Genomic DNA, 25,742 nt, shown 5'->3' with positions numbered 1-25,742 from the left:
GGGTTCCTCACGTGGTCCAGCCCTAGCCCGTCCTCCTCACAGGCAGAGCCTCAGCTCATCCCCCCACGGTGGCTTTCCTCTGCCCCCGGCCCCTTCCGCTCCCACCCTCCAGCCGCACCAGCCCCCTTGCTGCTCTGACCTCAGGGCCTTTGCACCGACAGTTCCCTCTGCCTGGGTCACTCTTTCCGAGTCTCCTGGGCCGGGTCTTTCTCAAGGCGGCGGCCACCTCCCTAGGACGTTCCCTTCCTGCTCCAGCTGCAGCTGCCTCCTACCCCTGCCCTCCCACCATCTCATCCATAGAAATACAACGCAGGCCCAGATGCAATTTAAAGTTTTCCAGGGGCCACGTTAAAAACAAAGTTTTCAAAACAGGTGGAATTAATTTCAGTCATATCTTACATTTAACCGGGTATATCCAAAATATTTTAACAAGTGACTCATAAAATTATTGAGATATTTTGCACCAAGTCTTGCAAATCTTATTGTTTTTTTGTTTTTTGTTTTTTTGTCTTTTGTCTTTTTAGAGCCACACCCATGGCAGATGGAGGTTCCCAGGCTAGGGGTCTAATCGGAGCGACAGCTGCCGCCCTACAGCACAGCCACAGCAATGAGGGAATCGAGCCGCGTCTACGACCTACACCACAGCTCATAGCAGCGCTGGATCCTTAACCCACTGAGCGAGCCCAGGGATCGAACCCGCAACCTCTTGGGTTCCTAGTCGGATCCGTTTCTGCTGCGCAGGACGGGAGCTCCCTAGTGTTTTTTTTTTTTTTTTTAACATTCACATCTCAATTCACACATCTTAGGGCATGACGTCTAAGTGCAATCGGGGGCTGTTGAACTGGACGGCACTGTTCTACGTTCTCCCCAGCACAAATCCCCATCTAGAACATGCAGGATTGGTGGAGCTGTATCTGTCTCCCCCATGCAGTGCGTGCTCTATGTCGCCCCCACAATGCCACGCAGTAGGCGCTCTGGAAAGGTTTGGGAGTGAGGGATGGAGGGCTGCATGGGTCTGGCCCTTCTCCCCTTGCCTCGCCTCCACCCAGGGAGGGGTCAGGGCCCCAGGTCTCAGCACAGCACGTGGAGGTCTACACTCTACAGAATGGGGGCTTGAACCCATGGCTGGTGTCCTGTGTCCTCCTAGTTGTCCCCATCACTGGCCTGGTGCTGGGGGAGGGGCTCTCAGGATGCCTGAGGCTCCGGCAGCTCCATCTTCAGGTCCACTCTAGGATGCCCCAGCCACTTTCTCATCTAATTGGATTCCCAGCTCTTCCTTCCTCAAATCCGGGCTGCTGCAGTGTCTGTTTATAAACCTGGCCCAGCCTGCTTCCCTGGAGGCTCCCGGAGCCCAGAGCCCAGCTGCAGAAAGCATTACATTCCTCCAGGCCAGATGTCAGCCGGCGGCTCCACCCTGCTCAGCCCAGCTGGCCCCCGGCCCCTGTCCTGCCAGCAAGGTCTCTCACCCGTTACTGTGCCTGCCCAGTGGCCACAGAGCCCAGGCCGCCTTTCTGACAGACCTGTCTGGGCTGGTTGAGCTTCCTCAAAGATGGCTGCCCTCATGGGTTCACCCCTGGCTGGTGGTGGCCCAAAGCCCAAGAGGGTCCCACAGGTCGAGCCAAGTCCCACCCCACCCAATCCAGGGCCATGGAGGGGGGCCTCTCCTTCAGCCCCAGACCCCAAGGTGGCACCACCAAGGGCTTTTGGAGTCTCTCAAGCGCATCGTTTTGACAGGGCTCCTGACGGACCCCTCGAAAGGTCATGGCAATGCCTCACCAGGGACACGTGCACGCTGCCCTCAGTGCCCTCAGTCTCCCCATCTGTAAAATGGGCACAAAGCCCTCTCCAAGCAGGGCCACGAACAGACATGAACTCACTTTGAAGACTGCAAAGGAAGGGGCCCCTTCTAACACATGCAGAGCCAAGAACTGTAGCCGTGGAGCTGGAAAATGAGGGAGGGACACTGGGGGACTCTGTCCTGCCACCCCAGTCCTGGCCCCACTTCTGAGAGTTGCGACCAAGAACACTGGCTCCACCAGCAACTGGCCGCATGGACCTGGGCCAGTTAGGACTCCCCTTGAGCCTTAGCTGCCGCCTCTATAAACGAGGGTGAAATAGAGTGGGGTGTGGCCCCCCTCCCAGGGGCTGAGGCCTGCTGGGGAGTAGGTTCTGCACCCGCCCCCAACAGGAGAGCCCTTGTCTGGGCAGGAGCCCCTATTTGCTGCCTAAGGCCCAGGCCTGGCAGGGAGGGAACAACACCAGCCTCACCCCCAGTGGCATGGCGTCTCAGTGGCCTGGACTGCCTCCTTGGGGCCAAGGCCAAGCTTGCTTCTGTCCCCCGCTGAGCTCACAGGCCACACTCACTGTCTCATTTTCAACCTCAGATGGAGAAACCGAGGCCCGGGGAGGGGCAAGGACTGGCTGGCTGGATTGGCAAGGGTGTGGCGGGAGAGGTGGGGAGTGGGAGGGGTGACCCCAAGGGGTCAGCCCTGCAGAGTCCCCACAGGAGGGAAGGCCAGGCTGCTGCCCAGTGTCTTTGGGCCGCCACTGGCACGCCCATGCCAGCAAGAGGGGTGGTGTCAGGTCTGGCAGCCCCTGCTTGGCACTGGCTGCAGTAAAGCCTTATCAGCACCCATGTGCCACCAAGTCCACGATTCTCTGTTGATAAGAGACTCAGGGGTGGAAAGCATGAGACACAGACAATGGCAAGGCACTGGGTGGGTGGCTTGGCCGGGACAATGCGGGGCCACATTAGGGAGTGGAAAATGGTGCCTGGGTGGGGGACGGGAAGGGCGGGACTTCAGCCAGGCAGCAGAAGTGGGCTGGGGAGTTGTCTTCCCTATCCTGGCCCTTCCCTCCCCAGGGCCTTCGCACATGCTGTTCCCTTTGCCAGCAACACTCTTCCATCCCTTCTGGCTAGTTCCTTCTCTTGAGGGCTCAGCTCAAATATCACCTCCTCCAGGAAGCCTCCCCTGACCAGCCCATGTCAGTCCAGGTCCCCCCACCCCGTACACGATTACCATTCCCCATATTTTCCCTTCAGGACTTTTATCCTAATAATAATTCAATAATGGGATGCCGGGTTTGACAGTTAATCTTCTCTCCCTTCCTCAGACACGGGCAGCTCCGTGAGGGCACGGGCTCTGTGTGTCTGTCTGTCCTGTGAACCATAGCGCAGGGCCTGGCACAGAGCAGGTGCTCAGCTAACATCTGCTGAGTGACCGAATGGGCAGCTGGCTGTGATGTGGGTTTGGTAACCCACCTGGTGGAGGACTGAATGACGAGCACTCAGCACAGTACTGAGCACACAGTAGGGACTCAGCTGGCAAGTAATAGCAATTGTGGCCAAGATGAGCTGTGTTCCCTCTTATCTCCCTTCCCTGGGCCTGGGGCCTCCGTCTGCCCCGAGGGGCATGGTTCTCAGTCACTGCATTTTCCTGAGCACCTACTGTGTGCCGGGAGCTGCATGGGTACCGGCAGGTGAGGGGGAAGAGGCGCCCGCATGCATCAGGCCCAGACGGGCCTCCTCCTACAGACGGCAGCTCCTGCACGAAGCAGGGCCTCGGCGAACGGCTCGGACTGGAAATGACCTCTGCCGTGCTTGACAGAGTGCAGTTCAGGGAGGGAGAGACCCAGGGCGATATTGTGAGACTCAACTCAGCTTTGAGAGCGGCGGACTCGGGACAGGGTGTGGCTGAAGAGAATTCAGAAGGTTCAGGTGAGGGAGCATCGGGACATTGCTGTCCCTCCCCGGAGCCCCAGGGTCCCCGTCGGCCCTGCAGCAGCCCTCCCCAGCCCTGGGCAGCTCCATCTTTTCACAGGCCTTACGGTCAGCGTCCTACAAGGAGCCAGAGCTGCCACCGCCGAAGCTGCCTCCCAGCCAGCCCCTCGCCTCCGGCCTGTCCCCCGAGCTGTGCAAGGGTGCGCAGGGCTTTCCAACCGTCCTCATTCTCTCTTGACCCGGGGCACGCTCACGCCACGGCCGCAGCAGCAGGGAGAAGAGGTGAGGCCTCTGTGCCGAGGCCACCCGCGCCCAGCTGGGGACAGCTGGCCTGAAGCTGTGTGTCCTGGGCACGAGAGGGCCCCCGCCTGGCAGAAGCTCCCTGCTTCCCTGCCAAGTGGAGGCTGAGAATTTCCGTGCTGACCTGTCACTGAGTGCTTCCAGATGTGGGCTGGGGGTGGGACGGGGGGTCCTGGGAGGGACTTGGAGCCTGAAGAGGGCTCTGAGGGCAGCCTGGCCCAGCCCGAGACCCACCCACCCTGGACCTGGAGTCGGTCACTGGTGGGCCGGGCTGGGTGCTTGTGCTGGGGTGGGGGCACGGGACACAACAGGGCGTGCTGGGAGCACTGGACTGGGGGTGCAGAGGGGGTGCTGACGTCCGCTGCCACTGTCCTTCACTCCAGGGCTCTGGCGGAGCTTCCTTCCATCTGCGCCTGTTTCCTCGTCACGCGGGTCGGCGCAATGGTGCCTGACCCCGCGAAGCCCAGGAAGCCTGTGCCGGCCTCCTCAAAAGATGTCAACTGTCCCAGGAAGAGGGGGCTTATGCCTGAGGCCTCTGGGACCACTGAGGTATGTCAGACCCTGCCTGGCATCGATGCCCTGGGCTAGCTACGCTGCTCTTGCTCTTCCTACCACCTTCTAATTTGTACTTAGATGCCTCCACCTCCAGGAAGCCGACCCTGATCACCCTCCATCCTGGCCTGGCAAGAGGCTCCACACCCAGGAGCAGACCACTGAGTGCAAACCCTGGCTTTGCCACTCCCTAGCTGTGTGACCTTGAGCAAGTCACTTAACTTCTCTGTGCCCTTAGATCTGGTGCAGGACCTGTGAGGCTGCCTGCAAAGCGCTTAGCTGAGTGCCCGGCGGAGCGGGCTCCTGGTGGATGGTCGCTATCTCTACACCATGGGGGTGTCCCCGAGTACTGGCCCAGGCCTGGCGCCACCTGGCGATGGCGGCCGCGGGGCTTAGGTGGGTCCCTGAGCCCAAGCCGCCATCCTGGAGAAGGTCCCCCATGGAGCTGGGTGGAGACCCTGCTGGCTGCTCAGGAGCCCATGGACATGTACAGCCCAGGGCAAAACCACACATCCGGGAAAGGAGGGCGGTGTCTGTCTGGGCAGGTCTGTTTGCTCCCAGCCCCCGCCGGCCAGCACCTAAATGTGGGGGCACTGTCCCAGAGGACGGGCGGGGCCGACCTGCATTCCACAACGTTGCGGTGGGCCGGCCATGTGGGGCCTGGGTTCACTGGGGCCCTCTGGGCCCCTGGCTACCCCCGTCACTGAGAGCTTCGGCCGCTCCTGGCTCCTACCCTGCATAGAGGCCTGGCTAGGCGGGGGCTCATGCCAGGTACAGGTGTCACGGTGGGCGGAGGCCCAGAGCCGGCTTTGTCCCAACTGGGCTTTCTGAGCCTTCCAGGCTGCAGTGACTGGGCCAGCCCAGCGTGCTCCCTGCAACACACACCCCCTGCCCGGACGGGGAGGCGGAGGTTCAGAGGGACAGGCTTGCCTGAATCAGGGGTCTTCAAGCTCTTCGCCTTGGGCCGGGACCCTCCACAGGGATGTGCAACTGAGCCAAAACTCCACGGCGAGCAGGCTCAGGCAGGCAGGGCTGCTGCTCAGGGCTGCCCCCTGCAGGCAGGGCTGGATGGAACGGCCCGCACTGCCCGCTGGAGGTGGCGGCCACCTCCGTGTCCCTTCCCAGCCTTGGCCTTAGCATCACCCCCTTCATCAAAAATGACAGGCACACGCCCATCACCAGCACAGCGGAGAGAGGCCAGGCGGGACCACCAGGGGTCGGAGGGAATAATGGCCCAAGGGGAGTGCTGGGGTTCTGAGGGCCTGGCACTCCGGGCTGATCACCCCTAAGGGGCTGGCGAGCCAGGTACATGCCTATCCCGAGACTCACTGGGCAGGGAAAGAGCAGCAGCACCCAGAGCCACACACGCTTACCCTGGCACAGGACACCCCGCACACCCAGGCTCACTGTCCACGCACACTCGAGTTTTCCCACCACTGGGTCCCTGGCTCAGCACACCCACACACACGTTCACCTGCACACCTGCTCACACACTCAGCCACCTGCTCACGGCACACTCACGGCATGCTCACCACACACAGCAGCCTGGTGCTCTGCGCCCAGCCTGGCTCCTCTCTGGGTCCCGGACAGTGCAGCTCCCCCCACAGCCGCCCCCAAAGCCTGGGGACACTCTGCCTGTCTCCCCAGCAGGCTTCCCGAGGGCCCCCGGCCTGGCCCCTTCCCCAGCTCGGCTGCGAGGGGCCCAGGAGCCAGGCCAGAAGGGGCGAGGGGGTGTGGGAAAGGCCCTCCCCCAGCCCGTCCGTCCACCCAAGCCCTGGAATGCGCTGACCGCAGCGGCCCAGCCTAATCCCGACTCTGCCCCGTGGGGCCAGCTGAGTTGCTGGAACAGGGCAGCCAGGGGAGGCTGGGCTGGGGGACGCGGATTTGGGGTGCCAGGTGGCCAAATGGCCCCCGAAGCCCAGGGCAGGGTTGAGAGCCATCCCCCGGCCCCCTCGCTAGACCAGATGGGAGGGTTTGGGCCCCTGAGATCCTGGAGGTCAAGGCTGGGGGGGGTGCTGCCTCAGCCCCGCCCTTCCCACAAGAATGGGTAGAAGCTGCTTTCGGGGTGGGTGGAGGATCCTAAGAAGTGGAGTTGGAGAGCCAGGCAGGCCCCTGAGGAAAGGAGGGTGAGGAGGGGGCCGCCCCGTCCCGGGGCTTGAATGGAGGACCTGCTGGTGGGGGAGGGGGAAGCCGAGGATGGGGGGGTGGGGAGTGGGGGCAGGGAAGGGCAATGAGCTCACCAGGCCATCCCGGGGTGGGGCTCCCGCACCCCCGCCCCGCCCAGCCCGCATATATCCCCAGGCTCGCGCTGCGCCCAGCAGAAGCTGGGGAGATGGCACTGCAGGTGGGTGAGACCTGGACTCGGGCGACGGGAGCAGGGCCTGGTGGGGTCCCCAAGTCAGCTGCGCTCCTCCCGCCCAGAGCTGCCTGCTCACCAGGACCCCCCGCTCATCAGGCTGCGAAGGCATTGCGTTTAGACCCCTGCCGCCTCGTCGCGAAGGGAACGTTGCTCAGGGGGCCAGGGTCCCAGCAAAGAGCACACTGGGTGGTGGGAGGGGAGCCTCCGGACAAGTGGGTGGCCACACGCCAGGGGTCTCTGTCCCCTCTTTTGTCTGCAGTTTGAAGCCTTCTATGCAGGGGGCCTGGCCCCCGGCTGGAACCTGCTGGTCCAGGGACACTCTGACTCTGGAGAGGACAAGTAAGGGACATCGCCCTCCCGGGGTCCCCCCCCCGGCCTTGGGCGGGTGACGGCTCAGGCATCTGCAGCTCTCACGGACCCCATGATGCCCCCAGGTTCGAGATCAACTTCTTGTCGGAGGCGGGGGACATTGTCTTCCACATCAAGCCCCGCTTCTCCAGCGCCAGCATCGTGGCCAACACCTTCCAGGGCGGTCGCTGGGGCCAGGAGGAGGTGTCCACCGTCTTCCCGCTGGTGCTCGGGGAGCCCTTCGAGGTGACGGGGGTGGGGGAGGCCCATGGGGGAGGGGCGCCTGTGGTCGCATCAGGTGCCCGCTGCGGTGGGAGGGATGCTGCGTAGCAGCCGGGGCCCCTGGAGGGGGGACTAACTGTAGGTGCTTACAGGTCAGCCGGCTAGGGCAGGAGTCTCACTGCGGGCCCCCAGCCACCCCGCTGAGGAGAGAGGAAGGGCTCCCAGCAGGGGCCTCAGAACTGCCCTGGGTGGGGGGGACTGCATGACGGGGTTCCACGTGCGGAGGGGACCCTGGGCCTCCGGCTGTGCTTCCTGGACTCAGAGCCGCCTGAGCTCAATGCAGGGGCAGGAGAGAGGCCCGGGGGGCTGTGGTCACTGTCCCCCTGCCCCCAGATGGAGGTCAGCTCGGACGCGGAGCACTTCCACGTCCACGCCCAGGAGCACAAGGTGCTGCAGTTCGCCCACCGCCACAGGCCGCTGGCCGCCATCACCCGGGTGCAGGTGCTGAGTGACCACCGGCTGGCCCAGGTGGAGCTGGCCAGGAGAGGCCTGAGCTGGGGGTAACGTTCCTGTCCCCCCCAGTGCCCCCCCACGGCAACATCTTTACCCAGGACCCCATCCGCCGGGTGGGGGTGGGGGCTGTGGGTGGGGTCCTCCCACCCTGCGGGGTCCGCCATCCACACCCCGCGAGTCTGGGGCGGGGGGCTGCGGCTGAGGCGGCGTCTTGGATGTTTGCAGGGAAGGGGGCTACTGAGCTGTGCCTGAAGTCCCAGGAGCGAGCCGTGGCCATTGGCCACCCCACGTCCAGTGAAGCCCACCTTGGGGAAGTTGGGGGGAGGGCTCTGCAGTCCTGGGCACCCCCCCGCCCCCCGCCCCCGTTCCAGCTCTACCTTCAATAAAGTCTAAGCAGGCTGCAGGATCCTGGCTACGGTGAGGGGGTCTGGGGCGGGGCCGGGGCGATTCCATGCAGCCCCAGATACTCCTGCCAGGGCCAGGGCCAGGCATCCCTGAGTCCTATGTCCTGGGGACAGTCTGACCCCTCATCTCATCCCAGGACACTGATGGTCTGCGGTGGGGCAGGTGGACACAGGTTTGAGGGGAGGCCACGGCCTGGGTTGGGGCGGGCATGGTGATGGGATCTGAGCACGGGAGCATCCCGGTCATAGGCCAGAAGGTCCCAGCTGGTCCTCACCCAGGACCCCGGGCTCACAGCCCTGCAGCTCTGCCCTCCGACCCAGGGGACGCATCCCGCCAGGTCAGGACGGTCCGCCAAGGGGGTCCCCAAACTTTCTCCTCTCCTACTTCCTGTAGGAGGGAGGGAAGGGTCCCACCAGGAAGGGAGGAGTGCTCCTGTCCCTGCCCCGCTCTGTGCTCTGTGCGTGTCTTGGTGGCGGGGGAGGGGGGAGCCTGGGGGGCGGGTGCAGGTCTGGGGAGAGGGAGCACAGCTGGGAGCCTCCCAGCCCTGATTTCAGAACCCCCAGCTCATCCATCCAGCTCTCTCTCGCTCTCTTTTTTGTCTCTTTGGGGCCCCGCCTGCGGCATATGGAAGCTCCCAGGCTAGGGGTTGAATCAGAACTACAGCGGCCAGCCTACACCACAGCCACGGCAACTCGGGATCTGAGTCTGCAACCTACACCACAGCTCGCAGCAACACCAGATCCTTCACCCACGGAGCGAGGCCAGGGATGGAACCTGTGTCCTCATGGACACTAGTTGGGTTTGCTACTGCTGAGACGACACGGGAACTCCATCTCTCTCTCTATCTTAATTAAACGGGCAATGCCAGAGTTTAGGATGAAGCCTCATAGGTACTTAACCTTTACGAGTGAGTCATTCAGAGAAAAGGAGCAGGTCAGCTATGGCACAGGCGAGGGGCTGCTGTAGAACCAGCTGCCTGGGCCTGAGGGCCAGCTCTGCTCCCTTTGCAACCCTGGGCAAGTCCCTGAACACCTGGGGAGAAGGAGAGCCCTCAGTGCATGGGGAACCATGTGGCTCCAGTGAGCTGACTTAGGAGAAGCACTAGAGAGATGGCTGGCACTCGTCACGATGTCACCTGCAGGAATTCCGGGCAGGACACAGATCTGCCCTCTAAGGTTCTGCAGAGGGGGAAACTGAGGCTGGGTGGGTGAAGAAGCCAGCAGCAGGGTGGGGCCTGGAGAGGGGAGGGCCCAGCGACCCCCTGCCCTCCAGAGCTGAGAAGCCATCCCAGGTGGCGGGGAGGCAGCTGAGCAGGACAGAGGGGAGACGATGGCGCCCCCACCCCCAGGTGAGACAATGGTGGCCCCAGACTCCAGCAGTGCGGCTTCCTTCCTGTCTCCGCTCACTTCCCTGCCCAGCTGGCCCAAGAGCCCCTTCCCGCCCCCTCCTGCAAGAGGCCTGGCCTTTTATATCAGCCAGGAGGGGCCGGGGACCGGTGGGCTAGTGGACATGCAGCCAGCCAGGCCCTGGACAGCACTGGGGCGGGGGGGCAGGAAAGGGGCCTGGGGCTGTGATCAGGCCAGGCTGCTCCTGCTTTTCTAGGGACCCCAAGCCCACTGACGGGGCCTCCCTGCTCAGGACCTGAGCAGGCTGCTCACTTTCTCTGGGCCTGGCCTCCCTGGAGACAAAGGGCTCCCCTCCTGGGGTTGAAACTGGCTCCCCGGTAGCAACGCGAGCTGGGAGTAGGGGCGGGGGGAGCACAGAATACACCAGGTTTGGTTTAGCTCCGTCTGGAGCAGGTGCTGCTGAGCCTGGGAACTGCCTGGGCTCAGTCAGACACGCTGACTCTCCACTTTGTTGGGCTCTGCCCAAGGGCTAGGTCTAGACCAACTCCTAAGAACTTAGCCAGATGCGAAAGGGGCTCAGAGAGGTTAAGTGACTTGCCTAGGGTTGCTCAGCAGATAAGGGGTGGAGCCCAAAAAATCCAGATCTGACGGACTTCTCACACACAGGTGCACACACACACAGAGACGCATGCACGCGCGCGTGCACACACACACACACACACACACACACACACACACACACCATCCCTTACCACTGGCCTGAGCCGAGTCAGCTTCGAACCAGCCCCTCTGTGGGGCAAATCAGATCTCAGGGGCCCCAGAACCAATGCATTCCTGAGCCTCAGTCTCCTCAGCTATGAAGTGGGTGCAAGGAGCTAGAGTCTCAGAGGGTCCTGCTGCAGGAGCTGCATGCCTTGTGTTAACCCTTCCATGACCCCCATTGTTCTGGGCACCAAGTGGGGTGCCCTCTGTAACTGTGGCTCAGCCCAGCACTGCAGTCCTGTGGCCAGAACTGCCAGGGGTTCCCTCAGCTCAGATGACACCTCCTCTGGGAAGCCCTGCCTGACCCTGGGCCGGGCTCCTACGCGCTGGGCTTGTCTCTATCTGCCGCCCTCATCACAATGCCTCTTCCAGAGGCCCAGGACCAGGTCTTACAGCAGCCCCACCCCAGATGATCCGGAGCCCCTCTAGCTCTGGAAATGTTTGCTGAATGAATAAGTGAATGAATGATTGACTGGGAGAAAACCACTCAGAGCCTTGAACGAGCTAGAGACGCCCCCTCCCGATGGCAGCTGGAGAATCATAGAAGCCTCCACTGCCACCTCCTGTCCCATTTAAAGTGGTTCCTGCCCTGGGCAGATGAGCCCAAAGCCAACACCTCCCCTTGGCTCCCGAACCTTGCACCTCCAGCTTCACCTCTCCCCTGGCACGTCCAGCTCCTTCCGGTCCTGGGGCACACTGAGCCCTCTCTGCCCCAGGGCCTTTGCACCTCCCTGCACACTCTTCCCCAGCGCTCAGCCTGGACGGCTCCTCTCATTGGTCAGCCGCTGCCTCCTCGGGGGACCTCCAGCCTCCCTGGCTGAGTTTATCCTCCATCACTGCTGCATGTGTTCCCAGGCAGCAAATTATGGGTCAGAGGTTTACCTGCTCACAGGTTGCCAGCTCTCTTTCCCCCACTGGAAGGTCAGCCCCTAGACAAGGGCCGGCCGGCCTGTGTGCTCACCAGGGGACTTCTCATGCCTGGTACACAGCCTGGCACACCAGAGGCACCATGCGTATCGGTTAAATGACTGGAACCAGACCCTCTTGAGCTCTTCCAGGGACGGGAAGCTCACTACCTACCATCGTAGCCCATTTTCCTGCTGGCTGGGAGCAAGTTCTGCTCCTGCCCCCAAGCATTCCCACCCCCCACCCTCCCGCGTGCCATGGCAGACGCCCTTGGAAGGAGCCCACGAGTCCCTTGACGCAGCCGGTGCTGCTCTCCAGCTAAAGGAGCTGGAAGAGTGGAGCCTGGAAGCCCCCCTGCTCCTGACCGGCTGCACCGAATCTCTGCGAGGGCCCCCCAAGTCTGGTCGGGTCTGGTATACGCGTGAAGGCAGATCCACCAGGCAAGCCCTGCCTGAGGAGACGCAGCTGCCCTCGCAAGAGGCTTGGCCCTCAGAGCGTTAGGTCCACAGGCTGCCACCACCACTGCCTGATGGTCAAGGAGAGAGCTCAAATGCCCTCGGGGCCACAGGACTGAATGAGGCCAGGACTCACCCCATCACGCTCAGCTCCTTCCAACCAGGCGCAGGAAGATGTGGTCCAGAGTCGGCAGATACCCTGATTAAAAAAACCTGAAGTTAAGATGCGGTCCAGTAAGCTCTGTTTTGAAAGACTGGCCACAATGGACACTTAACGGGGTATCAACCTCCAAGCAGCCCCGGGGGGACTGGTTCAAGACCTCTGCTCTAAAGTCCACTCTAGTCCTGTCCTGTCCTGTCCCACTGGGACAGGGTTAGGTTATCGGTCACCCCACAGGGGAGCTGCCTTCCTGTCCCCACCCCACCCCACGCAGCCCCAATTCCATGGCCTTCCTAAAGCCTCTCGACCAGAGGATGAACAGACTGGTCAGCAGAGGGCGCCAGACATGGGGTTCCTCAACCCCAACTGCAGTTGCAGAAACCTGCTTCCTGCGGGGAAGCGGGAGGGTATGCACTCCTGGGCTTGAGACGCAGAATGACACACTGGGTCTGAGGCCAGAGGCTGAGACAGAGATCAGGTGCGGCCAGGCCCTCCCGGTCAGCTCTCCTGCCGAACCCAGGCCCTGGCCCTGGGCTGAACAAGGCCTTGAGCAGATGACGACTTCCGAGCCTCAGTTTCCAGCTCCAGGCACGGGGGTGGCTGCAAGGAGCCCGCGGCACTTGGCTAGTGCAATAGGATGCGGTCGACGAACGCCCCTGCCCCTCCCCACCGAGGGGCACAGGTTCGGGCCACATCTGCTGCCTGCCAGGCCCCCTGGACGTCGCCAGCCTGACCCGGCACAGCTGAGGGTCCCCCACTGCGCCCCAGCCAGGATTCCTGTGCCTCCGCTCAGCTGATTCCTGCTTCCGGTTGGGTAGGGCTGCCATGGCTCCTTTACGGCCACTGTGAGCGCAGGGGCTGCAGGAAGGCTACACCGAGCTCCAACTGTGCCTAGGTCTCGGCCTGACCCGGTACTAGGGGCCACCAGGGCAGTTTGCTCAGGGGGCTCCAGTGACATCCCCAGTGCGGTTCCTGTCTGCTTAGGGCAGAAGGGGGAGGGGGAGCAGAGTGTCCATCAACAATAGCCAGGGGCCGTGGTCTGACCGGTCACTTGTCCCAGCTGCCCTTCCCACCTGGGCTGGAGCCCTGGACCCCCTGAGTCACCACGCATGTGGCCATGAGTAGGGGGTGCATCCCTCCCGTGAGCACCCCTTCCTATCCTGCGGGCTGGAGCTGTCTTTTCAGCACCAGGGGGCCCTCCGCTCCAGCCAAGGCAAAACCCCCAGCCCATCCTGTGAGCGGCCGCCCTTCCCTGCAGGGCACCCCATGGGCATCTGCCAACTGGCTGGGGTGGGGGTGGGAGTGGGCTCATCAAGCTGGCATCGAGCCCCCAGCCCTGGGTCTCCCCAGCCCCCGGTTCTCCTCCGGGAGGCGGATGTAGTGCTGGTGCAGGTGCCTGACTGGGGCCGTCCACTCTGGCGGGCAGCCTGGCGGGTCCTGGGGCATGACTTGCCCAGGCCAGGGAGGCCCGTGGAGGGGCGGGGTCCCACAGACAAGTGGGCTCAGTGTCCTCTCCGAGCTATGGCCTTGGTTGTTGCTGGGGGCAGGGCCTCTGTTCTGCGGATGGGGTCTTGCTGACCTCTCTGTGCTGCAGCCCCCACCTCCTGGCCATGTCTTTGGTCCCCACGGGAAGGGAGGACAGACAGGGGAAAAGTCCCCTCCCCAGACCTCCCTAGCCGGCCAGCAGGGCCGGGAGGGGCGGGATGGCCCAGAGCACCCGCCCGGGTGGGCCAAGGTGCCCCAAGAAGAGGAGAGACCTGCTGGGAGCCGATAAACTGGGCGGGAGAGAGACACCACCTCTGCCAGCCTCCCTGGCGCCCGCCTCCTCTGAGGCCCCTCCAGGGGGGGCAGGGTCCCCTTCCCAGCTTGGGGGAGGGGTAGCATCTCTGACAGGTCAGTCCTGTTCCCTGGGGGAGGGGCAGCCCTCCCCCAGAGTCTGGGCCACCCCCAACCCCACACCCATTTCCCTCTCCTTTCACTGTCCCTCCGAACTTGATGTCCCAGTGAGGACTTCAGGGGTTAAAGGAAGCCCAGCTGTGGCACGGGGTGGTGGGGGGTCGGGGTGGGCAGTATATGTGGCTGAGAAGCGGGTCATGTGTGAAAAATATGAGAACACTGGAGGCTTGGGACATGGGGCCAGGCTCTCAGGGGCTCAGATGTCCTTTCTAAACTCTTAGAGGTGACCTCATTTGTCTACACAGGAGCCCTGTGAGGTTGGTCCCGTTGTTGATTTTTATAGATGAGGCGTCTCAGACACAGAGAGGGGAAGACATCTACCTGAGGTCACACAGCATGCCGCTGGCAGACCCAAGGCAATCTGATTCGAGTCTTCTAGATATTTGAGTGGGTATGGTTGGAAAAACATCTATCGGTTCAGTGCCATTTTTGTGGCTTTTCTCTTCATTTTTTAAAAAATGAGGTTTTGCGCTTGCAATGGTGGGTTCTGGAAAGATGATTTTGGGGGGACTCGGACCCTCACAGAGAGGGAGGAGTTGGTCTCCCTGGACCCTGGCGGAGGCCTCACGCCCATGCTCAGGGCCTGCGAGTCTGAGGGGAGCCACTGGGACAGGCAGGGAGTGGGAAGCGGGCAGAGCCAGTGGCTGTAAGGAGCCTGGCGGAAGGCCGGAGGGGCCCCACGTACCCTGGCCAGCTGCCTGGAACATCCCAGAATTTGGAGAAGGGGGCAGCTTCCTTCCGGGAGCACCAGGCCCTGTGCCTTGTTGGCGGGGTGGGGTGGGGTGTTCCTGTGGCCCTGCAAGCAGGCACCACCAGCAGGACAGTGACCCGGCTGTGCTCCGACCTGAAGCTGGCTGCGGTTTCAGGACCCCAGAGAGGACTCTGCCACCTCACCTTTCCAGCCAAGAGCTTCGTTCCTTTGCAGGAAGCACTGCCCTCCCGGACAGCCAGCCATTCAGAGCCTGCTAGCCCGGGACCAGTTCCAGCCTGCGGGACAAAGCGGTAACCAGGGCCGCGGGCCCGGATGACCCCGGACGGGCAGTTGGCTCTGCTGCCTGGCAAGGCCCTCGCCATGGTTACGGCCCACCCATGGCTCTGCTCAGAGGATGGCATTGTTTGGGCGGCAGAGTGTGGCGAGCATGCAGGAGCCAGGGCTGGCACAAGGGCGAGTGCTTTCCCACGCTCCAGCCCCTCAGCAGTGGGACGGCGAGCGCGGGGCCCTGGCTTTGGTGGGCGGGAGGTTGAGGCCTGGAGAAGCGCGCTGGGGTGTCGGGGCCAGCCTTGGGACGAGGCAACAGGCGATGAGCAGACGCCCCACATTTGCAAGGGAGCAGCGGCACAATGACAGCCTTGCTAAGATCACGAACACGCCCAAGCTAACACCGGGGGCCTCACCAACTCCCGTTCCCAGGCAGACAGGACCCCATGATGCTCGAACGCCCTGGCACCTCCGAGCCTTTGCTCCCACTGACCACTCGGCCTGAGGCCCGTCTGCCAATTCTATCCCTGGCAAGAATCCTCCCTAGAAGTTGTCGCCTTCCTTAACTCCTCCCCGTGCGGCCGGGAGGGACGCTGTCGCCTGCCCCTTTCCACACACACCAGCTTCTCTTTGGAAACTTGTCCCTCCCCCGTGCTGTGGGGCCTTGGCGTGCGGAGAGCGCATCTCAGAGGCTGCAGGCGCTGGAAGGTCTGGCTGGACCCCCCTTGGTCCCCTGGACCAGCCCTGTTCAGTGTTGTCTGCTGGGCCCTGGGCCCTGGGCCCAGAAGGAAGGGCGCAAGGATGAGTCTGTGGTTTTACCCACCATCCTGTGGCCACCACAAGGTTCAAATCAAACACGAAGATACAATTACGAAAGCGCAAGGGAAAAACAACTCGTACATACACAGGGACAGTGCGACGATGGCTCGCTTATCAGAAACAAGGGGGAGTTCCCATCGTGGCTCAGCAGGGAACGAACCCGACGAGCATCCATGAGGATGCGGGTTCGATCCCTGGCCTCGCTCCGTGGGTTAAGGATCTGGTGTTGCCAGGAGCTGTGGTGTGGGTCGCAGATGTGGCTTGGATCCCACGTTGCTGTGGCTGTGGGGTAGGCCGGCGGCTACAGCTCTGATTGGACCCCTAGCCTGGGAACCTCCATATGCCGCAGGTGTGGCCCTAAAAAGCCAAAAAAAAAAAAAAAGAAAAGAAAAGACGAGAAAGAAGGGAAGCCAGGGAAGGATATGTTCAAACTGGTCAAAGGGAAAGAAGTCGACCCAGGAGCCTACATCCGCAAAACCATCCAAAATGAACATGCTGCCTAATAAATTCATTGAGTAATAAAAAAATTTAAAAAAACACACACACATGACAAAAAAAAAAAAAAAGGCACATGCTATAAAAACATTTCCAGGTTTAGCAGGTCTAATAGCAGGTCTAAGGGAGAATGGTGCTGGCAGACTTTGTCCTACAATAAACTCTAAAAGAGGTCCTTCGGGGTGAGAAGAAAGGACAAAGGATGGTGACTCCAGTCTATAGACGTGAGAAGCCTGGGAGGGTGATTGCGTCTTGAGGTACAAAACCACGTAAATATATTGCCATTTCTTAACTTCTTTACAACATGTGACTGCACAACTACCCAAGTATAACGCTATATATGCACACGTATCATATAACAAACAATTGTGTCATTGCATTTAGGACATACGTAGGTGTAACATACACGACAATAACAGCACAAAAGAGTGGCGTGAGATGGAGTTACGTTTTACGGAATTAAGGCAGGATTAATCAGAGGAGATGCTAATAAGATGCATACATAATCTTCAGAGCAAACACTAATAAAAGAACTAAAGATATAGTTTAAAAAATCAGCAGAGGCGTTCCTGTGGCGGCTCAGTAGAAATGAATCTGACTGGCATCCATGAGGACGCAGGTTCGACCCTTGGCCTCACTCAGTGGGTTAAGGATCTGGCCTTGCTGTGAACTGTGGTGTAGGTCATAGATGCAGCTCGGATCCCCTGTGGCTGCGGCTGTGGTGTCGGCTGGCAGATACAGCTCTGAATCGACCCCTAGTCTGGAACCTATGCTGTGGGTGCGGCCCTGAAAAGACAAAGAAAAAAAAATCCACAGAGAAATTTAAGTGATACACTAAATGCATATTTGCCCAAGTACATGAAAGGACTTAGCAAGAGAAGAGACAAGGAAGGAAAAAGGAGACGGACAGAAAATACACAGCAAAGTCAAAAACGTGAACCTAAGTGGAGAAGAACAAAAAAGTGTCTGCGTCCCGGGTCCCTGGCCCTGGACTCTGCGCTCCTCAAACCCTTGGAATCCCCGCGTGCGAGGACTGCCTTTGGTGGTTCATAATAAGCGCTCTGGGCCAAACCTGAGTTTATGCGAATGAGCTAACTCTGGCTGGGCCAGTGCCCCAGACAGCTCCAGGATGAAGGCTGGGTGCCCCAGGAACCAGCTCCCCCAGGGACTAGAGGGCTGGGACTTGTGGCCACCTCCCTCCACCCTTGGGGGGTGGGGGGGGGCACATATTGAGTTCACTCAGGAATGGCCAACGATGTAATCCACATTCCTATGTCATGGGACCCCACCTAAACCCCTAAACGACAGGGCTTGAGGGCTTTCAGGTTGTGAACATATGGATGGACGGAGGGGGGCGCAGCCAGAGCAGGTAGGAAGCTCGGCACGTGCCCCCTTCCATACTCTGCCCTGTGCATCTCTTCCATTGGGCTGTTCCTGGGGTGCACCCTCCGCAGCAGACCTGTAATCCTAGGTGAGTTCCGTTGAGTCATTCCACTGAGCTTCTGAACCTGAGACGGGGTTGTGGGAGCCTCTGCGTGTGCAGCCAAGTCAGACAGAAGCATGAGGAGCCTGGGGACCCGGGACTTGCAACTGGCATCTCAAGTGGGGGCAGCCTTGTGGGCTGGGGCCCTTTACCTGCAGGGTCTGTGCTGACACCAGGTAGTTCTCATCAGAATTGAATGGAATTCCATAAGTGATAAAGCTGGAACATAAGCAGCTGGTGTTGGAGCATCAGAGAATTAGATTGATAGATACTAATTATGTCTTTAATTACATTAAATGTGAGGTTGGGTCTAAACACCCCAATCAAAGGACAGAGCTTTTCAGACTATATTAATTTTTTTTTTTTTTTTTTTTGGTCTTTTTCTAGGGCCGCACCCGAGGCACATGGAGGTTCCCAGGCTAGGGGTTAAATCGGAGCTGTAGCTGCTGGCCTACACCACAGCAATGCTGGATCTTTATCCCACTGAGCAAGGCCAGGGATTGAACCCACAACTTCATGGTTCCTAGTCAGATTCGTTAACCACTGAGCCACGACGGGAACTCCCCCCTTTTTTTTTAATTCAGGATCTTTTAATTCAGGATCCAATTCTACATGAGCTAAACCTTGGATTCAAAGACACAAATCGATGCAAGTAAATGCACAGAAAAAGATACATGTGCGAACAGCCAGCCGTAAGACAGCCGGGGTGGCTATATTGATATCAGACCAAATAGACACTAAGGAGAGTCATATTCCTAGGACAAGGAGGACGTTTCTAATGACACAGCAGTTAGAAATGCACACATCTCTAGCCTAAGAGTCTCAAAATACATGAAGCAAAAGCCAGCAGAATTGAAAAGATTAAACAATGCGGTTGGAGATTTCTATACCCTACACTTGATGATGAGAAAACAGCTCGTTGGAACGTAAGCCAGGGCAGAGAAAATCTGAACAACGCTGCAACCAGCCTGACCTGACAGGTAGAGACGCCCCGCCCAGCAAAGGCAAAAACATTCCTCCCGAGCCTACCTGGAAAGGTCTCAGAACAGAGGGCAGATCAGGTCTCAATACTCTTAAGAGGACTGAAATCACACAGAGCCTGCTCTCCAGCCCCAGAGGAATTAAATTAGAAACCAGCGACAGAAAACAATCTGGGAAACCCACAGATATTTGGAACTTAAAGAACATATTGCAAGAAAATATGAGTCAAAGAAGAAATTGCATGGGAAAATAGAGACTATTTTGAGCCAAATGAAAATGAAAACGCCGCAAATCAAGCACTGCCACTAACGCAGTGCTTAGCAGGAAATGACAGCTCTGAACACCTAGATCAGGAAAGTCGCCAATCAGTAACATCAGTTTCCACCATAAAAGTTACCAAGAGAAGAGTCAATTACACCCAGAGCAGACATAAGACAGGAAATAATGACGATTAACACAGAAATCAGTGACAGAAAGCAGAAACACACGGGAGAAAATCAGTGAAACCAAAGATTGGTTCTTTGAAAACATCAATTCAAAAAAACAAAACAAAACAAAACAAAACAAAAAAAGGAGAGAAGGTATAAATGATCAAATTCAGGAACGAAAGAGGGGCTGTCACAACTCTACAGAAATACAGGCTCATAAGCGAATATTATGAACAATTCTATGTTAACAAAATAAACAGATAAAACAGACAAATTCCCATAAAGACTCCAAATTTTAAACTGACTCAAGAAGCAAGTGAAAATTGGAAAAGACTTTTAGCTAGGAACTTCAGTCAGTAACATAAAATCTTCCCACATATAAAAAGTCCACCCCAGATAGTCTTACTGATAAATTCTACCAACTCTTTAAAGACATAGCACGAAATCTTTCACAATGTAAAGAAGGAAACATTTCCCCAACTCATTCTATGAGGAAAGCATTATCTTATACCAAAGCCAAAGATGTCTCAAGAAAACCACGGACCAAGAGCCTTGTGAACATGGATATAAACAATCCTACAAAGAATACTGCAAACTGAATACAGTGCCAGGTAAAAAGGACCATACATACGCCATGACCAAGAGGGATTTATTCCAGGAATGCAAAGTTGGTTCAACATGCACGAAACAATGCATGTAATATATCCCATTAACAGAATGAAAGACATAAACTCAGATTCAGGAAGAGCACTTGACGGAGTCTAACACCCGTTCGTGATAAAAATTCACAACAAACTAGAAACAGAAGGGAATTTCCTCAAGCTGATAAAGGCACCTACAGCTACTGTCCCACTCAGGATGAAAGACTGCGTTTTCCCCTCAACATCGAGAACAAAAGAAGGGTATCGGCTCTTGCCACTGTCACTCAGCATGACACCGAAGGCTCCAGCCGGGGGAAGAAGCGCACATCAAATGAGATAAAGCAAAGGAAATAAATGAGAAGCATCCAGATGGCAAAGGAAGAAGTTAAACTATTGTTATTCACACAGGACAGTCCTGTGTGCACAAAATCCTACGGAATTTCCCCCAAAGCTATTAGCACTAATAAATGAGTTTAGCAAGGGAGCAGGATTTAAGATCAGTATTCAAAAAGCAACTGCAATAAACATTCTGAAATTGAAATTGAGAAACCAATTCCATTCACCAAAGCAAAAAGAATAACAAAATGCTTAAGAATATCTGTAACAAAACAAGGGCAAGACTTGTATCAATAAAGTGACCAAACACTGTGGAGACAAAGATTTAAGTACATGGAGACGGTCCTCTTTCAGTTCTACCCAAACTGACCTACACATTCAGTCTAATCTCTGTGAAACTCCCGGTTGGTTCTTTCGGGTAGGAATTGACAAGCTGGCCCCAAATTTATCCGGAAATTCAAAAAGGACCTAGAATCTAGAATCGCCAAAACAAGTTTGAAAGGGGACAGTTGGAGGACCAAAACTTACTGTAAAGCCACAGTGATCAAGACAGTGGCATCTGGGAATAAAGACCAATGGAGCAGAATTAGGAACCCAGAAACCAGCACTGAGTTTACTGTCAAATGATTTCCTTCCTTCCCTCCCTCCCTCCCTCCCTTCCTTCCTTCCATCTGTCTTTCTTTTTTTCTTTTTAGGGCCACACCTGCAGCATATGGAAGTTCCCAGGCTAGGGGCTGAATTGAAGCTGCAGCTGCCGCCCTATGCCACAGCCATGGCAACACTGGATCCGAGCCACATCTGTGACCTACGCCACAGCTTGCAGCCATGCCAAGATTCTTAACCCACTGAGCAAGGCCAGGGATCAAACCGGCGTCTTCATGGATACTATTCGGTTCTTAACCCGCGGAGGCACAAATGGGGACTCTGGTCGAACAATTTTCAATGAAAATACAAAGACAATTCAATGGCACAACGATAGTCTTTTCAACAAACGGTACTGGGACAACTGGACTCTCCACAAACAAACAAACAATAAAACCTCACACCATATACAAAAAGCAACTCAAAATGCAACAGAGAACTCCCTGTAACAACTAAAACTATACAACTTCTATAAGAAAACACAGGTGAAAAAACCTCTGTGATCTCGGGTTAGGCATGACACCAAAAGCACAATCTATATAGAAAAATTGAGAAATTGGACTTCATCATAAAAAAAAAAAACTTCTCTTCAAAAGTCACTGTTAAGAGAATGAGGAGTTCCCTGGAGTTCTCGTTGGGGCTCAGCAGAAATGAACCTGACTAGCATGCATGGGGATGCAGGTTTGATCCCTGGCCTCGCTCAGTGGGTTAAGAATCTGGTGTTGCCGTGAGCTGTGGTGTAGGTCGAAGATGTGGCTCGGATCTGGTGTTACTGTGGCTATGGCCTAGGCCAGCAGCTACAGCTCTCATTCAACCCCTAGTGTGGGAATCTCCATATGCCACAGGTGCAGCCCTAAAACAACCAATGCGGGAAAAAAAAATGAGGAGTTTCCTGGTGGCACAGCAGGATAAGGATCTGGCATGGTCACTGCTGCAGCTCAGGTCACTTTCGTGGCAAGGGCTCCATTCTTGGCTGGGGGATTTCCAAATGCCGTGGGTGCAGCCAAAAAGAAAAAAAAAGAAAATGAGAAAACAAGCGAGAGACAGGGGAGAAAAATATCTGCAGAGCAAGTATCTAATAAGGGACCAGCATCCAGAATATATAACAAACACGGTTCAGTGAGAACACACCTCATGTTAAAAATGGGCAAAAGACCTGAATAGCTTATGAAAGAAGATACATGAAAGGATAACAGTACCTAAAAGAAGGCTCAACCTCATTAGTCATTAGGGAAATGCAAATTAAAGCCACAGTGAGATGCCACTTCGTACCTCCTAGGATGGCTAGAATCAGAAAGACAATAACCAGTGTGGCTGAGGATGTGGGGCAGGTGGCACCTTCATGCATCTCTGCTGACAATGCAAAATGGGGCAGTCACTTGTAAAACGGGCCAGCAGTTTCTTTGAAAAGTTAAGCATAAACTTCCGTATGACCCAGCATTTCCCCTCTCAGGAATCTACCCCAGAGAAATGAGAACATATGGGGACCCGCAGAGGTGTGGGAATGCTCAGAGCGGGGTCTCCGTAAGAGATCCCAACCGGAAACAATCTAAATGACCATCAGCTGGGGAACGGCTAAACTGGGGGCCGTGCAGACAAGGAACCTCGGGTCAGCAATACAAGAATGAGGCGCTGATACCTGCGTCGACTGAATGAGCCTCAAAAACATGATGCCGAGTGAAGCCGCCACGGACGACAGACGGCGTGGTTCTGTCTTTGTGAAGGTCCAGAAAAAGCAGATCTGTAGAAACAGAAAGCAGGTCAGCGGTTTCCTGGGGCTCCGGCGGAAGCAGGGATCGGCTAAATGGGCTTGAGGGAACTCGGGGCACGATGGAGATGTACTCATATTGGATTGTGGTGACGGTTGCACAACCCTGTAAGTTTACTAGAAATCCCTCCCGAAGGGTAAATGCTATGCGGTGTTAATTTCACCTCGTCAACAAAGCTGTTTTTAAAGAAACAAACATTTGGGAGTTCCTGCTGTGGCTCAGCGGTAATGAACCCGACTGGTATCCCTGAGGACGCAGGTTTGATCCCTGGCCTCGATCCACGGGTTAAGGATCCGGCGTTGCCGTGAGCTGTGGTGTAGGTTGCAGATGCGGCTCAGATCTGGTGTGGCTGTGGCTGTGGGGTAAGCCGGTGGCTACAGCTCTGATTCGATCCCTGGCCTGGGAACCTCCATGTGCCGTGGGTGCAGCCCTATAAAAACAAAAAAAGAAAAAAAAAAAAAGATTTAAATTACGGAGAGACACACCTTGATGTTGGATTATAAAGCCAAACATAGAATGATGGCATTTCTCCCCACGGTGACATACGGATTTAGTGCACTTCCCGTAAAAAATCCCAGCAATGTTTTTGTAGAATAGACAAGATTATGCTAAAACTTATATGCAAAGACAAAGGAACTCCAATAGTTCAAATGATTTGGAAGAATAAAGTAAGAAGAATTACTCTACTCGATTTCAAGCCGTATTAAATAGTGACAACAATCCATGCTGTGCGGCATGGGGGGTGGATAGACACAGATGAACGGAACGGAACAGAGATCTTAGAAAAGGCCCTGCATAAGCACAGCCAGCTGATTTTTTTTTAATGCCCACACCCGTGGCATATGGAAGTTCCCAGGGTAGGGGTGTAATCAGAGTTCCAGCTGCCAGCCTACATCACAGCCACAGCAACGTAGGATCTGAGCTGCGTCTGTGACCTACACTATAGCTCACAGCAACGCCAGATCCTTAACCCACTGATAGAGGGCAGGAATTGAACCCGTTTCCTCATGGTTACCAGTCAGGTTCGTTTCTGCTGTGCCACACTGGGAACCCCAATTATTGCCTTTTCAGTAAACAGCCTTGGAATGACTGAATATCCACAGGCAAAAAAGTAAACTTCAATCTAAACATTGCATTTTATTTTTAAAATTCAGCTCAAAATTAATCATGGATTTAAATGTAAAATACAATACGTTTAGCAGTTCCCATGGTGGCTCAGTGGAAATAAACCCGACTAGTATCCATGAGAACATGGGTTCGATCCCTGGCCTTGCGCAGTGGGTTAAGGATCCTGCATTGCCGTCGGCTGTGGTGTAGGTTGCAGACACCGCTCAGATCCCAAGTTGCTGTGGCTGTGGTGTAGGCCAGCAGCTGCAGCTCCGACTCGACCCATAGCCCGGGAACCTCCATATGCTGTGGGTACAGCCCTAAAAAAAAAGAAAAAAAAAAAAGCCAAACTTTTATATGATAGAATCAGAGAAACTCTTTAGGACCCAGAGCTTGGCGAAGAGTTCTTAGAACTGACACCAAAATCATGGTCTGTAAAAGAAAAATCAACAAGCTGAAACTCATCAAAATAAAAAAACCTCCTGCTCCGTAGAAAACCCACTTAAAGGACAAAATGACAAACTGCAGGGTGGGAGCAAATATTTACAACGCACACAGCAGACAAGGGACTCCTACCTAGAGGCTGCCCGTCTACATTAAAAAATCCTCGAGGGAGTTCTCGCCGTGGCACCGTGGGTTAAGCATCCAGTGTTGCTGCAGCTGTGGGGTAGGTCATAGCTGTGGCCTGGATTCAGTCCCTGGCCCGGACACTTCCATATGCAATGGAAAAAGAAAAAGAACCCTGAGAAGATGGACAGAAGACACAAAGAGACTTTTCTCTTGGGGCCCGCTAACAAGTGCGTGCTGGAGGGTGGGGCTGTGTCCCCAACTCGGGGCGGGTGGGGCTGAGTCCTGCAGCAGCATCAGGCGTATGGGCACAGGTCTGACTCTGGGTCACCCCCAGAAGAGAGGAGGCCCTGGGGACATGTCCGTGGGAGGGCGGGACCTGAGGGAGGCCTTCCTCAGAGAGAAAAGTGATGAGCAGAGTGTGAACTCAGGCCTCATGAGGGGAATCCCACCCCAGGCCAGCCTGGGCTTGGCCACCTCCTGCCAGGCTTCTGCTCTGGGGTGGGGGACCCAGGAGCACCCACCCCGAAGATGGGGATGCGAGCGCAGCGGGTCCCTGGCAACCCGCCCTCACCCTCGATGGGGCCCCCCTGGGCTCTCCTGGCTCCACCATCCAGGGCTCTGAGCTCCCAGGGGCCACCACTGGCCAGGCAATTTTATCTGGTGTCTGTGCAGGGCCCCTCCACCGCAGCCCTAATAGAGACTCTGCCAAACAGACGCCCTCAGGACCCTGGCTCATCTCAGGTGGTCTTAAGGTTTGGCCCCCGACTGCAGAAAGCTGCTCCGGGCGGTGGAGGTGCCTGTGCACGTGGACCAGTGCACTGGGGCACAGCCAGGCTTGGGGAAGGGCCCTACCCCAGCCGAGGCGGGATTCCTGACCCGAGGCTGCCCCCTGCTGGGAGGCTCCGAGGACAGGCCAGCCCAGCCCCGCGCAGCCCCTCTTGGGACCCCGGCCGCCTTGGCTGCTGGCCTCAATGCAGAGCCGGACAGCTCCCCGGAGAGGACATTCCTTGTACACGTGGTCAGCAGGAGAGGAGGCATGAGTCCTGCCCCCTCCCCAGGACGGGGGATGCGCTGGGGGCCACTCCCAGGGCTGCAGGGCCGGCTCAGCCTCTGGCCTCCAAACCAATGGGGCTCAACAGTGCCCCTGGGAAGGCCCCCCCGTGGGGACAGAGCCAGGCCCCTGGGGCAGGTGCAGGGCAGCGGCCTCGGGCACCTGTGACCTTGGTCTCACTTTCCTCCTCTATAAAATGGGAATGGATACGGAACCCACCCCTCAAAGGTACACAGGCCACGATGGTGGCCAGTGGCTATTTGACCACGTGAAAAGGGCTAGTCTGAGCTGGGACGTGCTGTTAAGTGTAAAATACACACTGGCCTGTCAGTCTTCAAACAGAACAAACACCCAGACTGTAAAATATCTTACAACTAATTTTCATGTGATTCCCAAGGTGACAATGTTTTGGATATACTGGGTGAAATATACCGTG

At 57.0% G+C, this 25,742-nt stretch overlaps 2 protein-coding genes across 6 annotated transcripts in view; one reads left to right on the top strand and one right to left on the bottom strand.

Moving 5' to 3' along the window:
- The window catches only part of CHST12 (carbohydrate sulfotransferase 12), an 83,970-nt gene that overhangs the window by 20,617 nt on the left and 37,611 nt on the right, over window positions 1-25,742 (bottom strand). The window contains exon 1 of one of the 3 annotated variants that reach the window (XR_014839964.1): window positions 6,106-6,203. The exons of 1 other annotated variant lie outside the window; for it this stretch is intronic. The gene's annotated coding sequence lies outside the window, so the exon portion shown is untranslated. Of the gene's footprint in view, window positions 1-3,828; window positions 4,040-6,105; window positions 6,204-25,742 lie in introns of those variants that run through there. One more of the 3 variants, XR_014839962.1, reaches the window with a different exon arrangement.
- Window positions 760-8,421, top strand: GRIFIN (galectin-related inter-fiber protein). 3 transcript variants are annotated; one of them, XM_085015410.1, is made up of 6 exons: window positions 760-4,003; window positions 4,405-4,570; window positions 7,192-7,271; window positions 7,367-7,526; window positions 7,896-8,062; window positions 8,241-8,421. In XM_085015410.1, the coding sequence occupies exons 2-6, from the start codon at window positions 4,463-4,465 to the stop codon at window positions 8,254-8,256; spliced, it is 531 nt and encodes a 176-aa protein (XP_084871536.1). In that variant the 5' UTR covers window positions 760-4,003; window positions 4,405-4,462; the 3' UTR covers window positions 8,257-8,421.

This window comes from Sus scrofa, chromosome 3, assembly GCF_054392235.1.
Source record: "Sus scrofa isolate SSC_HxYL_T2T_F1_AM1 chromosome 3, Sscrofa_HxYL_maternal_Yorkshire_Landrace_v2.0, whole genome shotgun sequence".
NCBI classification, from domain to species: Eukaryota; Metazoa; Chordata; class Mammalia; order Artiodactyla; family Suidae; genus Sus; species Sus scrofa.
Note: the sequence above shows the minus strand (reverse complement) of the source record. Positions and strands in the feature narration are given on the sequence as shown.